This window comes from Equus caballus, chromosome 1 (assembly GCF_041296265.1).
Source record: "Equus caballus isolate H_3958 breed thoroughbred chromosome 1, TB-T2T, whole genome shotgun sequence".
Lineage (NCBI taxonomy): Eukaryota > Metazoa > Chordata > Mammalia > Perissodactyla > Equidae > Equus > Equus caballus.
Window position 1 is genome coordinate 53,574,451 of NC_091684.1, and position 15,507 is coordinate 53,589,957.

A 15,507-nucleotide genomic window follows, 5' to 3' on the forward strand; every position below is an offset into this window, starting at 1 on the left:
ATGTGAACTTAACCACTATGCCACCCGGCCAGCCCCTCTCTGCCATTTAACATGGCCAAATATAAAACCAGTTTTTACCTTGAAGGGGGAAACAAAACCTCTTCTGTCTAAATGCTTAACTGTTGTAAGGAAAGCTACTACCTTAAATGTATAAGAACCTCAGATAAGGTCAATTTCTTACTAGATCCCTAGTAAGGTACTAGAGTGTTCCCTAGATCCAGCCATCACAGGCATATTTTGTTTTCTTCATTGATTGCTACCTAGTAACTTCATCTATCAATACCAATAGCTAGTAACTTTATCAATACCGATAGTCAAATACTTAATTCAGATCTAATCTTTATACTCTACTGCAACCTGATTATTGTATTTTCAATTGCTAATCTTTTTTTTTTCTTCTTCTTCCCCCTAAAGCTCCCCAGTACATAATTGTGTATTCTAGTCATCAGTGCCTCAGGTTGTGCTATATGGGGTGCCACCTCAACATGGCCTGATGAGCAGCGCCAGGTCCACACCCAGGACCCAAACCAGAAAAACCCTGGGCTGCCAAAGTGGAGCGGGCGAACTTAACCACTAGGCCACAGGGCTGGCCCCTCAATATTATTTCTTTATAATTCAATGTCAGACACCAAATTTGATCTCTGTTGTAGCCAGAATACCATATGGCAGACTGGGTAAGAGAGAAGAAATATTCATCTGGCAGCAGATGGAAAAAGAACAGGTTTCATCTTTTAAATCATTCTCTTTAAGATACTTTCCCTCACACTATTTTCTAAACAACTATTAAAGGTAGACTGAGTAATTTTAGCCTTTCTCCAAATAAAAATATTCTTCCACTTGACATGGGAAGGTGACCTAGTATTTAGTCTCATTAGCATACTCATTAATAATTACATAGATTAGATACTATCTCTCTCACTGTCTGCTCTCCTAGGTACTTTTCGATTTTTTTTTTCCTAACAAATGAACCAAATGAACTCCTATAACACGTAGAAGACGCACATTCCATGTATCTCCTAGGAACACTAAGTGAAGAAGCAGAAGAGAAAGCAATTCTTTTAATAGTCTAATTACCCTTAGGTTTTAAACTCCTTGCATGCATTTGATCATCATAACATTATCACCACCATTTAACAGGAAACAGGTTGCCTTGCCAAACATTACTTTACTGGCAGTAGAAATAGGTCTCCTGATAGAACATCCTTTGCCCTAAATATGCTGTCTCCCACCACAACTAAACTCAATACCCAAAGAAAAGTGTCTTTGCAGAACACAATGAAGGAGGTGTCCCATAGCACAACAAATGAATACTAGTGACATATGTAAAATAATAACAATTAAGTTTGGTATTTAAAGAAGTAATTTTCTGTCTTCTATACAAGAAACGATTTCAAGTAAGCCAAATGAGACCACACTTTAAAAGCTTCTAGGCAGCAGGTAATGTATTTCCTTTTCTCTCATTTTCTCTAGAGCCTTGCCTTACACCATAAAGCACTTATCTAATGGCCGCCTGCTAGGAGATCTCAACTATCCAAAGCACAGCCCCATACACAGAAATTAGAAACACCCACTACTAAAATCTGGGCACTTTCCATGACAGGCTCCTCCTCAGATGAAGGTACTCTTTGTTTAGACCAATAATTCTCAACCACATCAGACTTGACATCCTCTTTCCACAAAATGTTTTCCAACTTCTGCTTTATCATACCAAAATGAAATTAATAACAATCTTCCTACAGACAACTTCAAAAAAATCGATACACCCTAAATAAAATATAAATAGAAAAGGGAAATGAAATAACTTAGAAGATAACATGTATTTGAATATGTTAATCCTGAAACAAACGTGAACTAGAAGACATATAAAAGTAATTAGCAGCTGAACACGACAGCTACGAATGCAAAGTTGTTTGTTATGCAATTTTCCAAAACTGTAAACAACTCTTGATCAAGTTTTGAACAAAATAAATCCTCCTTTCACACAACAGTTGTATGTGGAAATAGACACTGGAAAATTCAGTCTCAGTTAAAACCATGAGTTTATATGTAAAATGGAGGTTCTAGGTTCAGATAATAACAAATGTCGGGCAGGATATTCCTAAACCATGCAGGACATGGGGACATTTTTTGCTCTGGACAGCCCAACCACTGCAAAAAGTACAGCATCGCTGATGTCCACCCATCAAATGCTAGTGGTTTGATGTGGGGCTCCAATCATTCCAACAACCAAAAGAGCATGCCTCCCAGCTTCCCCAGTTTCCAGTGTATCAGAAGGGAAGAAACATTGCCTAGGCTTTTGGGGCTGTAAAGCTTGACTCAACTACATGTGCGTAGCACAGAGTAGCTGGTTTCCAACACATGGCATATTGAAATGTTAACAAGAGGGCTGTTCCAGATTGAGAGCAGCAAAATGTGACATGAATGTGGAGGAGGCTGAAGATATAATAAGCACCCAAAGTGAAATTTAACACACAGCAGCCTAGGGACATTTCAGAGAGCAGCCAGCAGTCCTACATCTCAGCAACCACTGAAGGCATGAATGTATTAAAATGCAGTGAAATAATTAATATTCAGAATGATGCCCCCCAAATTAAGAAGGCAAGAAAGCCTCACATCTTTAAGAGACTTCCACCAAATGCGGCTGAAATTTCGTAAAGTTTTGATACTTAAGTGAGTGACTATAGCCTACAAACATTATTCAAACTTTCATTGGGCAATCACCCTATTCTGGATGCTGGGAAAACACAAGATATCTACTATACCATAACTGTCCTCAAACATTTTACCACCCAGTAGATTAGAAATTGGTAAACCATAATCATAATATACAGCAGAATGACATAGTCGTTAAATAGAAAGTCAAAAAATAAATTATGGAGGCCTGTAGAAAATTATGAATAATTCTCACTGAGGAAAATCAAGGACATCGAAAAACAAGAATTCTGATAAGAAAATGGGGAGCAAATCATTAAAGAAAAAATGAAGTCCAGGCAAAGGAACTGAGCATGAAAATACAGCTTGGTTCAAGGATAGTAGTAGGGAAAGGTTACATTAGGGGTTGGGAAGGCAGTAAAAACATTTCAGGACCTGTTCATGGAGGGATCTGAATGCCATTCAAATGAGTTTGAGTTTTACTGGGGAAGTTTCCCAGAAAACTGGTGCGTATGTGGCACACCTGATCCCCAAATTATGCTGAATAATGGCCAAAAATAAAAGATTCTGAACAAATGCAAATTTTCATTGAGACTCCTGAAATTAAAATATATACATTTAAAATGAGTAAATAAGCAAAAAGAACCTAATCCAAGAGTAGGAAGTAGCTTCTGAATTAACTTCTTAAATAATCAAAATATTACTAAATTTATTAAACTTGGGAACTTAAAAGAACTCAGGATAACCTTACGTGTCCTTGATTTTCTTCCAAGCAAATCAGAGAACTTCCTAAACGTGTTATTTAGCAGTGCCTCGAGTCACCCTGGAAGGCAAGAGGTAGGCTACAGTATCATTAACCTCTTTTTACTATGGGGAAACTGAGGAACACAAAGAATAAATCATAGTATGTTCAAAAAATAAGCTATTATATTTTCTAGGGCTCTAATTAAAGTCTTGAAGGCCACATTTCATCGTTGATTCTTCCTATCATCTGAATACTAGAATTATCTTTTACTGTCGTCTTAAATGAAAAAAAAGACGACTAAACTTTAAGATCATTTTCTCAATTTGGTACTGCCACCAAAAAATGACTGTTTTTGAATTCTCTCTCTTAAAATTATATCTGCAACAATTGCAAGGTATAAGCAGTAAGGCAACCTCCCAAAAAGCAGACAGCCGTAAAGAGTAGGAGAGGTCAGGAATCCGAAGCTCAGCTTTTACTTTGATAGCTGGGAGGCTCAGATACGTGTCTGTAAAACAGGCTTTGCAGATGCTGTGATGGAAAGGTGCCTTAACAGGCTCAGAACAGTGATATCAATACGCCCACTGCTGCAAACGTGAAATCCAATGCTTTCTTCCTCTGCCCCTCCCTGCACTGCACCAAGCACCACAAGACTCCTGGTAATACACTGAGGCCTGTGCAAAGATCCCCCCGACATTTCCCTTAAAATTCAGTACTCTGAGGATGCCCAGAGCGCAGAGCCTCAGTGAACAGTGAGATCACCGGATGTGGCTGAACATCTCAAAATCTTGCCTCTCCAGAATCTAGGGCCTGGTCCAGAGGATCCTATAGGACAGAGTTCCTGCTACTAGTTCGTCTTTAACACACGCATTGACAACCCCTAACCCCTAGTCCCCCTCCTCAGCCTCCGGCCCACCCCCCCGACTCCCCTCCACGCCAGGTGGGCGTCCCAGGGACGTAAAGAGGAGGGAGACGGAGGTTAGAGCGCAGGGGTCCGGGCCGCAAGGCTGCCCGGCGCGGGCCGGGTTGCCGCCCGCCCAGCGCCGAAGCCGGGTCGCCCGGCCGCCCAGACCTGGCCTCCGCCAACGCGCCGCCGCCGCCGCCGCCGCCTATCAGCGGAGCGCAGGGGCGGGGCCGGCTGGCTCGGCGGCGGCTCGGCCGGCGGGCGGGGATGGGCGGGGGACCGACCGCCGCGCAGCTCGGGCCGCCGCGCGCATACACCGGGCCCGGCTCCCGAGGGCGCCAGCGCGGCCCCGGGGAGCGCGAGGAGCGGCGACCGCGCGGCCTGCCGTTGGCGGCCTGGTCCGCCACGCTCGGCGCCCACCCGCCCCCAAAGTGGGGTCCAAGCCCCCGGGAAGATGGTGTCCTGGATGATCTCCAGAGCCGTGGTGTAAGTGCCGCTCACGGCGCCCCGCAGCCCGCGCGAGGCCCAGGGGAGGTCTGGGGAGGGGCAGCGGCCAGGAGGAGAAGGGAAGGCCCAGGCCTGGTGGGGGTGGGCTGGCCTGGCCGCGGGCCTGCCCGGGGGCTGGGGGCCCTCGGCCTCCTCACCCTGGTCGACGTCGCTGCGTGGCTCCCTGCGGCGGGCGAGGGCCCGGCGGCGGTGGCGGCGGCGGCGCGGCCCGGCTGCGTGCTGCTCGGCGGCCCTGCTCCCGCGGCGCTGGGTGGGCAGGCGCGCAAGGCAGGCGGCGCGCGCTCCCCGCTCCCGCTCCCCGCGCTGCGCGGCACCGCCCTGCGGGCCCGGGAGCGGCGCGCCTCGCGGCCGCGCCCTACGCAAGCTCCGCAGACGCTGGAGCGCGGGAGGCTCCGCGGTCCCCCGGGGGATGCGGCGGCGCCGGCGCCGAGTCTTTGTATCCGCGGCTGGTGCGTTGCCGTGTCTCTCTCGGCGCTGATTGCCATTCGGTCACGTGTGGTAGGAGGAGAGATTTGTCTAAAAACCCGGGACCGCTCACAGTTCAGATCCCTGGGAAGGGTCCCAGTTGCCCCAAGATTTATAGCTTACCGAGAAAGGAGCTCATTACTGAGTGGTGACGCCCCCCTGCTCGCCAAATGTCAGAATTTGGCCTTGTCTTGGTGGAAATATTTGCTAAGTGATTGAGAAGCTGCAGGTGCCTGTTGTCTTTGTTCAAATTATCGATCGGTTCATTTCAGTGTGCTCTTACCAACAAGTGCTACAGGTCCATAAGACAAAAATTAGTTGAGTTGTAGTGTTTACCCTGTAAAGGTGCGTATTTGAATACAGTTTAAACTGATTTCCTCCCTTCCTCCCCATTTTACCCCTCTTCAAAAAAAAAAAAAGCCTCAAAGTAAACAACTGTGACGTAGTAACCGCCAGGGGCCCATAGATTTCTTATTCATAATCTCTGTAGGAGTAATATTTCTCAGTACCTTTATGACATGTTTTTGTGAGTCGGCAGGCTTCTCTGATGAGCTTGAGAATGTGGAAAAAATAACACTACCAGATTTTTAGTTTTCTCACCAGCGAGAAGTAGCTAAATTTTCTGTTAATTTCGGTTTTATTTTGTTTGGGAGTGAATCAATCGCTTAGTAGCCCTATTCTACCTGATTTGGAATAGCATTCAAAATTTGTCATTTGATTGTCTTAATGCAGTTTGTTCGTCGGTACAGTTTCTAGTTTTAAAGCTTCAGTTTTCTGCGTTCATCTGTACAAAACTAAAAATCAAGAAATAAAAGCATACCACAGATGTCTTCAGATTGTTTTTTAGCCTTTTTAGCCTCTCTTTGAGTTTCATTTACATAAAAAAGGCATGCCTTTCTTGACCTGGTAGATGTCTATCAGCTGTTGTGTCTACCTAGAAAATCAAGTGCCGCATTAAGAATTTGTACCCTTTTTTTTTTTTTAACTTTCTAGGTTCCTTTGACCAGTTCTTTAACTGATAGAAAATTATGAAGCACTTTGATTTAGTTCACATTACTCAAAGGAGATTTTTGTTTTTAATCATCGACTATGCATATGAATGTCTTCTCTAGGTGCTGACTATAACATAAAGATTAGTTACACGTAGTTGATCTTCATGAAACTGACAGTTCAGACACACTGATATCTGCAGTACAGGTTAGAAGTCAAGTCTTGTAAGAGTTACACCCAGTGCTATAGGGGTTAGACAAGGAAGGGATTATGTCTAGTTGGAGAATCAGAAAAAGCAAGGAAAATTACGTTTGAGATGGGCCTTAAAGGACAGACTGAATTTAGACAGCCAGAGATGAAAAAGAAAGGATTCTGATAAAGGGGTCATCGTGAGCCCAGAGGAGGAAAAGCCCAGATTAGTTACAGTGGACTTGAGGGACTGGGGAGAGAGAAAGCTGAAAAGGTAGGCTGGGGTCTGTTTTCAAGGAATTTCAGGAAGAGGGGATAGATTTTATGAGGCAGCAATGGCTTTGCTTTGGAAGATTCCTTCCCTCAATATGTGAGATGGTTGGCCATGGAGAGACACTGAAGACTGTGAGACCACTTAGCGGGCCCCTTATCTGGAGAGACGGAATTGAAGCCTCTGATGCTAGAACTTAGAGAAGGTGAGGCAAAAGAAAGGGAGCAAAAATGTGAGGGAGAAAAGGTCACGGAAATGTATTTATCAAGTGTCAGGAAAAGTATTTCATGAGCCATTGAACCGTCAGCATATTAGAAAGCACACTTGTCAGGGAATATAAGCATCATTATATTTTGCCCCTTTGCTGTTCAATTTCTGTATCTCTAAGCACTGAATGTTTTCTACTCCCTTGATCATAGTATAAGGACACAAAAGCTCAGTCCTAGGATCTACACAAACTTGGAAACCTTTTTCACACCAGGGGATAGAATTTACTTACGTTCTTTCTAACCCACTGGAACAGCCAGCTAGCTAGTCCTGAGCCTGAAGAAAGATCAGATAGTACTCTCAACATGAACCTCTGGTGGTATGTGCAAGGAACTCAAGGAACCTCCATACCCAGAGTTCCCTATGTGGGTGAGCACTTTCTCCCCAGGCTTTGTGGTAGACCACTGGGAGAAGAACACTGGCTCTGGAATCAGACCTGGATGCCAGTTAATAGCTATGTGGTCCTGGGCAACATATTAAACTCATCTGAACTTCAGTGTCCTCATCTTAAAGTGGTTATAGTATTACCTCCTTAAAACTGTTGTAAAGATTAAATTAGTTTAACTAAAAACACACCGAATGTGCTCAGCATTTGTTGTGCACTTTATTAAAACAATGGATATGTAGACAGATTTTTTTTATGGGGGAGGGGAATAAGATGGATGGTACAGAAAGAAATATCGTTGGACTATCATCAGGAAACCTGGAAATTAGAACTAGCTTTGGTTATATTAACAGCTGAATGACCTTGAGTCACCCTCTTCCTAATTATAGATCTCAATTTCTTTGTGGAGATAAAGGGATCTGGTAATCTCCAAACTCTTTTGTACAGCTGTAGCATTCTGTGATGGTATGAAAGGATTTTTTCATTACTTCCAGTCTGTTTAAAATCAGCTTACTTTAACTTTACAGGCAAGATTGAAAGATTAGTTAGCAATTATTAAGGGATGGTAATATGAGCCTGCCAAATGATATTACATTTATATGTGGTACCCCTACCTCACCTTTTGAAACCTGATTCTCACAGGTTGTGAGAGATCCCAGTTTTCTAACTTTTTTTGTGTGTGTGGTGAGGAAGATTGCCCCTGAGCACATCTGATGCCAGTCTTCCTCTTTGTTTTTTAAATTTTTCCTCCCCAAAGCCCCAGCACATAGTTATATATCCTAGTTGTAGGTCATTCTAGTTCTTCTACGTGGGATGCCACCACAGCATGGCTTGATGAGTGGTGCCTAGGTCCACACCCAGGCTCCCAACCAGTGAAGCCTAGGCCACCAAAGCAGGGGGCGCAACTTAAACCACTCGGCCACAGGGCCCAGCCCCTCTGAGTTTTCTTAATTTGTGTACAGTAGTCCCCTTTTATCTGCATGGGGATACGTTTCAAGACTCCCAGTGGATACCTGAAACCTCAGATAGTACCGAACCCTATATATACTATGTTTTTTCCTATATGTGCATACCTATGATAAAGTCGAATATACATTAGGCACAGTAAGAGATTAACAATAATTTCTCTTTGGCAAATCCGAATTACCAGCATCACTACTCTTGAACCTTGGGGCCGTTAAGTAAAATAAGGGTTACTTGAGCACGTAGCCATTCATCTATTTTTTAATTTGGCTTTTAGATTATTTCTAATATTTCGTTATCATAAGTAATGTTACAGTGTAATTATAGTGCTACAGTGGACATCATTTACATATACTTTTTCTTTCTTTTTCCTTAGGATAAAATATCCAAGAGGAGTATTTCTGAGTCAAAGGCTATGAATATTTTTATGACCATTGATATGAATTGCCAAATTGCTTTCCAAAAGAATATTAATATTTTACAATGCCATCAACAATGTATGAGTTCTGTCTTTATCACAGTGTAGCCAGAATTGGGGGTTTTAATTCTTTTATACTTTCCTAATAAGTGTATTAGGAAATTGTTTCCTTTTGCATTATTTTGCTTATTAGCAAGGTTTAATATTTGTCATAATATTCATTGATTATATCTCCAATTATGCAAATAGTCCGAATGTCCTTTACCATTTATCTCTTGGTTCCTTGATAATTTACTTTTGTCTGAGCTCCTTACATAATAAAGAAATTAACCATAAGTCATATTTGATGCAAATATGTTTCTCAGTCTAATTACACTTCTCTTTAGATGTTTTATTTTTGGTTGTATAGAGAGTTGATAGTCTTAGTGTAGGTGAACTTGTTCGTTTTTTACTTGACGATTTCTTTTTTACTTCTAAATATAAAGTATTAATTGCTCCAGATATTTGATAGATACTACTTTCTTATATAGAATTGGATGAATTTGGAGACTTTCTTTTTAATTCCATACATCTATATTTCCTTTTTTACATTAGTAACATTTTTATTTTTGTTTTTCCATAATATAATTACCTGGCATTACTAGTAAAAATGTCAGTCCTCTTTAATTGATCCTCTTCAGTTATATTTAATGGATATCTTTAGAGTCTAAATTACATACCTTAAAAACCACACTCCAGCAATTTTCCCCCTTCTTTCCAGCATCATCTCTTTTCCCTCTCTGCTAGATCTTTCTTGTCAGCATACAAACATGCTATTATTTATCCCATCTTAAGAGAAAACTCTTTCAGCCTACTATACTTTTCATCTTATTACCCCATTTCTCTCCTTCTGTTTAAAGCAGAAACTCATCAGAAGAATAGCCTAAACACGAATTCCCTACTTCCTCTACTTTGGGTCACCTGAGAACCCGTACCGTTTAGGTTTGGCTACCAACCACTCCACTAAAATTGCCCTTCTCTAGGTCAGCAGTGGCCTCCATGTGGCCAGATTGTTTAGTCCTCATCTGACTTATCAACAGCTTTTGATAAATTGCTCTCCTTGAAGTACTTTCTTCACTTGGTTTCCAAGAAACCTTGCTTTTTTTGTTTTCCTCATAACTCAACTGGCCACTCCCTTCTCAGTCTTCCCTTGCCACATTCCTCCACATGTCCTGACTTAAAGTTGGCATATCCAAGGGCTTGGTTCTTAGATCTTTTATCTTTTCTATCTACACTCCTAGGAGGACTCTTGTTAATTTACGTCTCCAACCCAGACCTCTCTGCTGAACTCACGATCCTATATATTTTCAACTGCCTGCTTAACTCTACTTGGAAACGTCTGAAAGTCATCTTGAACTTAAGATACCGACACTGAGCTCCTGAATTTCCTTCTGAGTCTGGCTTCTCTGGCAGCCTGCCCCAGCTCAGTTAATGACAACTCAATCCTTCCAGTAGCTCACGCCAAAAACCTTGGGATCATCCTTGATTCCTCTTTTTCTTTTGTTCCCTGCATTGAATCTTACAGCAATCTTGTTCACTCTACCTTCAAGATATATCCAGAATCCACCCACTTCTCGCAACCTTTATTTCCATTACCTAGTCCAAGCTAGCATCATATCTTAAATGTATTGTTATAATAGCATCCTGCTTCTACCACGTGTGTGTGTGTGTGTCTTGGTTAAGATTATGATAGAATTAATCATAAATATCTTGAGTCATTTTTAAATCCTTGTGGAAGTTTGAAGGCAGTCATAATTTATGTTATATTTTCCTTCCCTTAAATATGCTTTCAACTTTTTAAATGGTTTTAAAATCTCAATGATGGGTAAAATTTTTTCTTTCAAATAGGTTAAGGTAGATTTTATCTTTATTTACCAGTTTTGATGAGATCCATCATGTGAATAGCTTAGAGGTTCATGAGTTGTGTCTAAGGATACTTACTGAAATTGCTGTTAGATGATGAGAAATAAGGTAAAGAGGAGCAATGATGTTTTCAAGGAAATTGAAAAAGTTAAAATCTTAAAAATATAATTTGTTGTGAATGCCCTACAAGAGGTCATCTTTTCTGTCTTCCTTTGTTAAGACAGAAAACACATGCTAAACTATTGAGTCTTGTTTTCTTTGCATGGGCCAGAACTTCCAACAAGATTCCATTATTAGCCTTCTTTTCAGAAACAATTTGCTTTTGTCCGCTTTTTGTTACTGCTGCTATATTAACTATTTCTTTTTCTGCTGGCTTTTTGAACCCTTTTAGGATGGAGATTTTTATGTTCTCTACTTTCAGTATAGATTTAAATGTTCAAATAAATCGTATATTACAATAATAATGGCATAAATGGGTAATTTAAATATCAAAATAAGTATGAGATTACTATTTTGATCATCACATGGAAAAAAATTACTGCTGAGTCTCTGTTAGCAGAACATGAGCTTATTTTTGTCATTGATTATTCATTTGCACTAAACGACTCCTTTCATACATTTTTTTGAGATTGAATGAAAAGATAAAAATTATTCTATTATAAATGTCTTCATGTTTACAAAACTCTGCTAAGGGTTTAAGCATATATATCCCTATTACTGAAGTAAATTTACCAACTTCAGTCATGTTAAATTTATAGAGGCCACTATGACCGAAAATCAGGCAAGATGGCATACTCAGTGGGATACTGTGGACAGAGAAAATAGTAGCAGTTGGGATGGAATTATTGAACAGTAGCGAAAGATTATTTTATGTAAAGAGCAGGCTAGCTAATATTAGAATATTATACTGCCATTCATAATGATATTCAAAATACTTTTAATTTCATTTAAAGATCCTTTAAATATGTCAGAGTTTCTTAGCCTAGCACTGTTGACATTTTGGCCTGGATAATTCTTTCTTGTGGGGGGCTGTCCTGTGCATCGTAGGTGTTTAGCAGCATCCCTGACCTCTATTCACAAGATGCCTGTATCACCCCCCAGTTATGACAGCCAAAGATGTCTCCAGATATTGCCATTTGTCACCTAGTGGAGAGCATTGCCACTAGTGGAGAATCACTGTGTTAAGTGAAAAGGGAAGAAAAATATGTATGGGAAGGAAAGAGCCTAGAAGCTGTGTTGTTTAGGATGGTAGCCACCAGTCACATGTGTCTATTTAAATGTAGATTAATTAAATTAAAAATTAACTTGCTCAGTCACACTACCCACATTTCAAGTGTTCGATAGCCACAGGAGCTTAGTGGCCACCTTATTGGACAGCACAGAAACAGAACATTTCCATCATTGCAGAAAGTTCTCTCGAAGTGATCCCTTACAAGATACAGTCTGCTCAGCATCCACATCTAAAAATGGCTTTGTTATTTACTATTTGCTGCTTCTATATGCTTAATGGGAGGAATTATTGGAAATTCATGTGTCTCAGGAGATATCTGTATAAAATACTGTTGCTGATCAAGCTGTCATAGTTTTTTTCCCTATTTCAAAATTAGTTTCTGTTTCAGTATTTACAGAGAATTTCCCAAAATTGATGAAAGTCACTGATACAGTACACTTTGAAAAGAATTTTTATAATCACACATTCTGTACATCAGCTGTTATGTTCCTTATTTCCTAAATTTATAAGTGAAATGTGATTACAAGTTATAGTTTTCCCTTTCCTAGAAGTTGTTAGAATATTAGAATTTGAATGCAGATTCAAAGGTTACTAATATGTTGCTTTCCTTCCTAGTAAGAGTATCATTAACTCTGCAAAAGCAGAGCTAGTGAGGAAATCGTGAAAGCCAAAGTCAAAGGAAAAATCTAAACATAATAGGTTTGTACGGGCAAGTAATTCAATAATTTCAAGATGTATTCAAATATATTATTGCTGAGAACATTAATATTTTCAAATGATGATATGTCCGTTTTAGAAAAGAATTATTCTCATCCATAAATAAAACCAAGCATTCTACTGTGGAAAATTTCCTTAATTTCATGTCACATTTTTAAGAAACATATTAGTTTGCTGAGGGTGCTATAACCAAGTACCACAAGAATGGGTGGCTTACACAGTGATTTACTGTCTCACAGCTCTGAAGGCTAGAAGTCCAAGATGAAGGTGTCAGCAGGGTTGGTTCCTTCTGAGGGCTGTGAGGAAGAATCTGTACCATGTCTTTCTCCCAGCTTCCAGTGGTTTTTCTGGCCATCTTCACGTTCCTTGGCTTGTAAATGTGTTACCCTGATCTCTGCCTTCATCTTCTCATGGCATTCTCCCTTTGTGCATGTCTCTGTGTCCAAATTTCCCATTTTTATAAGGACAGAGTCATACTGGATTAGGGCCCTCCCTAATTACTTCATTTTAACCAGATTACCTCTGTAAAGACCCTATCTCCAAATAAGGTCACATTCTGAGGTAGTGGGAGTTAGGTCTCCAACATATCTTTTTTGGAGGGACACAAGTCAATCCATAACAATCTCTTCTACATATCATGAGGAAAACTAGTATATACCAAGGAATAGTTTTAGGGATTGGATTGGAAAAGGAGAAAAAAGTCTAACAAAATAGCTGTCTCAATATAATTTGAGTTGTCACATGGAGGAGTGGGTGCTGATTTTTCTATCTTATTGTGAAATGCAAGGCTAGAGCAATAGGTAGATGTTATGGGGAAGACAATTTTATTCAATATATAAGGGAAAACTTCCTAACACCTAGAGTTGTTCAACATTGAGACTGACTACCTCATGAGAACAGTGTGTTCTCCATCACTGGAGGCATAAAGGGGAGAGAAGAACCCTAGTTGAAGATCTTGGCTATATTATTTGTATGCTTCCTATAGAGAATCATAGATAAATTACTTTGAAGTATTTTGTATTTAATAAAACTACTTAGATATTTAAATAAATGAATACATTAACCTTGTATTACATCAATATCAGCAAAATTAATAAATGGCATTGTTTGGCATTAAACAGCATGAATATATACAGCACTGAATAAATTATATGCTAAAGATTCTGCTAATGTGACACTTTTTCATCATCAAATTTTAATCACAAATCTTTAGGGCTCCCAAAATTTGGAATGCACTTTCACCAAAACTGTAAAGTAGATAAACTGACTTCTTTTCCTTGCTTACCATTTGAGAAGCCCATAGGAACAAAGAGCAGTAGGCATTCTTGAGTGTTGACCTGAAGAAAGTGCAGATGTGGGAATAGAGAAAATTTGGTGATGTTTGCCTAATGGGTATCATTACTGCTGTGATCAGTTCTTCATAGCTTTGTGCCTGGGTCTTTGTTTTCTGCTGGGGACACCAACCAACCTCAGGATTGCAGAACAAACTTCCCAGCTGTTCATTCAATGTTTGTTTGTTTGCATTGTATTTTTTTTTCTAGATGGGCACCTGAGCTAACAACTGTTGCCAATTTTTTTTTTCTTTCTGCTTTTTCTCCCCAAATCCTCACAGTACCTAGTTGTATATTTTAGTTGTCGGTCCTTCTAGTTGTGGCACATGGGACGCCGCATCATTGTGGCCTGACGACTAGTGCCATGTCCATGCCCAGGATCCAAACCAGCAAAACCCTGGGCCACCGCAGCAGAGCGTGCAAATTTAACTACTCGGCCACAGGGCCAGCCCCTGCATTGTATTTTTTAATCATTAATTTTCATCAATCTTAGTTTTAATTTCTGATTTTCTGAAACATAGGGCCTTTCCATTTTCACTTTGTATATCTGTTAGTTTTGCTAATAGAAATTATAATGATTTTAAGGTGTTTAATGTATATCTGTTAGTTTTGCTAATAGAAATTATAATGATTTTAAGGTGTTTAATGGATCATAAATGGATGGGAAAAAGTATTCTCTAAAGATATACCTCTAGGTCCTCATAAGAGAGCCTTGGAAGTGTATACATCTTAACCTGAAAATATTAAGGTGTTAAATAAAACTGTATGAGAAAGGTGGTCTAAAAGGTTTGTGTAAAGATATTTTGAAAGGATACCTGGTCTTTTCCTTGACAGGTGAAAATGACAGAAATGCGAATTAAAAATAAACACCCCCCTCCCCCCCCACACACACAAGTTTATGCTCTTTTATTATGATTAAATAATTTTTAGGAACTTCTAAATCCCCTGTCTTGTTTCCTCCCCCCCCCCCCCCCCAGGAAGATTAGCCCTGAGCTACTACTGCCAATCCTCCTCTTTTTGCTGAGGAAGACTGGCCCTGGGCTAACATCCATGCCCATCTTCCTCTACTTTATATGTGGGACGCCTGCCACAGCATGGCTTTTTGCCAAGTGGTGCCATGTCCGCACCTGGGATCCAAACCAGCGAACCCTGGGCCGCCGAGAAGCGTAACGTGCGATCTTAACCCATGCACCGCCGGGTCGGCCCCATGTCTTGTATTATTTTAGGTGATAAATATGATTCAAATATGGCTTTATTTCAATTGGTCTCCTCTAAGTTTAAGAAATAAAATGTACTGTCTTCCAGTAAATCTGTACCCAATTACCTTAAATTTTTGCTGGTGACAAATTCTTGTACTGCTTTAACTAAAGAGAAACCTTGATTACCTTGAATGACTGAGAAATAGAAAGGACATGCTGAAAATTGTATAACCTGTAACCTAAAAATGACACTGCCTGGATGCACTTGAAGTATGTGATGAGAGGAAGAACTGTATAAGGAAGAAAGGCATTCAGTTTCTTCCTTTGAAGAATTCAGTTCTGCTCCCGCACTTCAAAGTATGGCATCACTGTCT

At 40.4% G+C, this 15,507-nt stretch overlaps 2 protein-coding genes across 6 annotated transcripts in view; one reads left to right on the forward strand and one right to left on the reverse strand.

The window, feature by feature from the left end:
- The window catches only part of JMJD1C (jumonji domain containing 1C), a 346,762-nt gene extending 341,092 nt beyond the window's left edge, over window positions 1-5,670 (reverse strand). For 3 of the 4 annotated variants that reach the window (XR_011422710.1, XM_023643798.2, XM_070225674.1), the window contains exon 1: window positions 4,943-5,670. Coding sequence is in view for 2 of the 4 variants with exons in the window: in XM_023643798.2 (XP_023499566.2) it covers window positions 4,943-5,290 (348 nt within the window). In the remaining 2 variants the exon portion in view is untranslated. The remainder of the gene's footprint in view (window positions 1-4,942) is intronic. The other variant, XM_070225715.1, reaches the window with a different exon arrangement.
- The window catches only part of REEP3 (receptor accessory protein 3), a 96,224-nt gene continuing 85,122 nt past the window's right edge, over window positions 4,406-15,507 (forward strand). For both annotated transcript variants that reach the window (XM_023643849.2, XM_023643840.2), the window contains exon 1: window positions 4,406-4,784. In XM_023643849.2, the coding sequence (XP_023499617.2) occupies window positions 4,753-4,784 (32 nt within the window). In that variant the 5' untranslated portion in view covers window positions 4,406-4,752. The remainder of the gene's footprint in view (window positions 4,785-15,507) is intronic.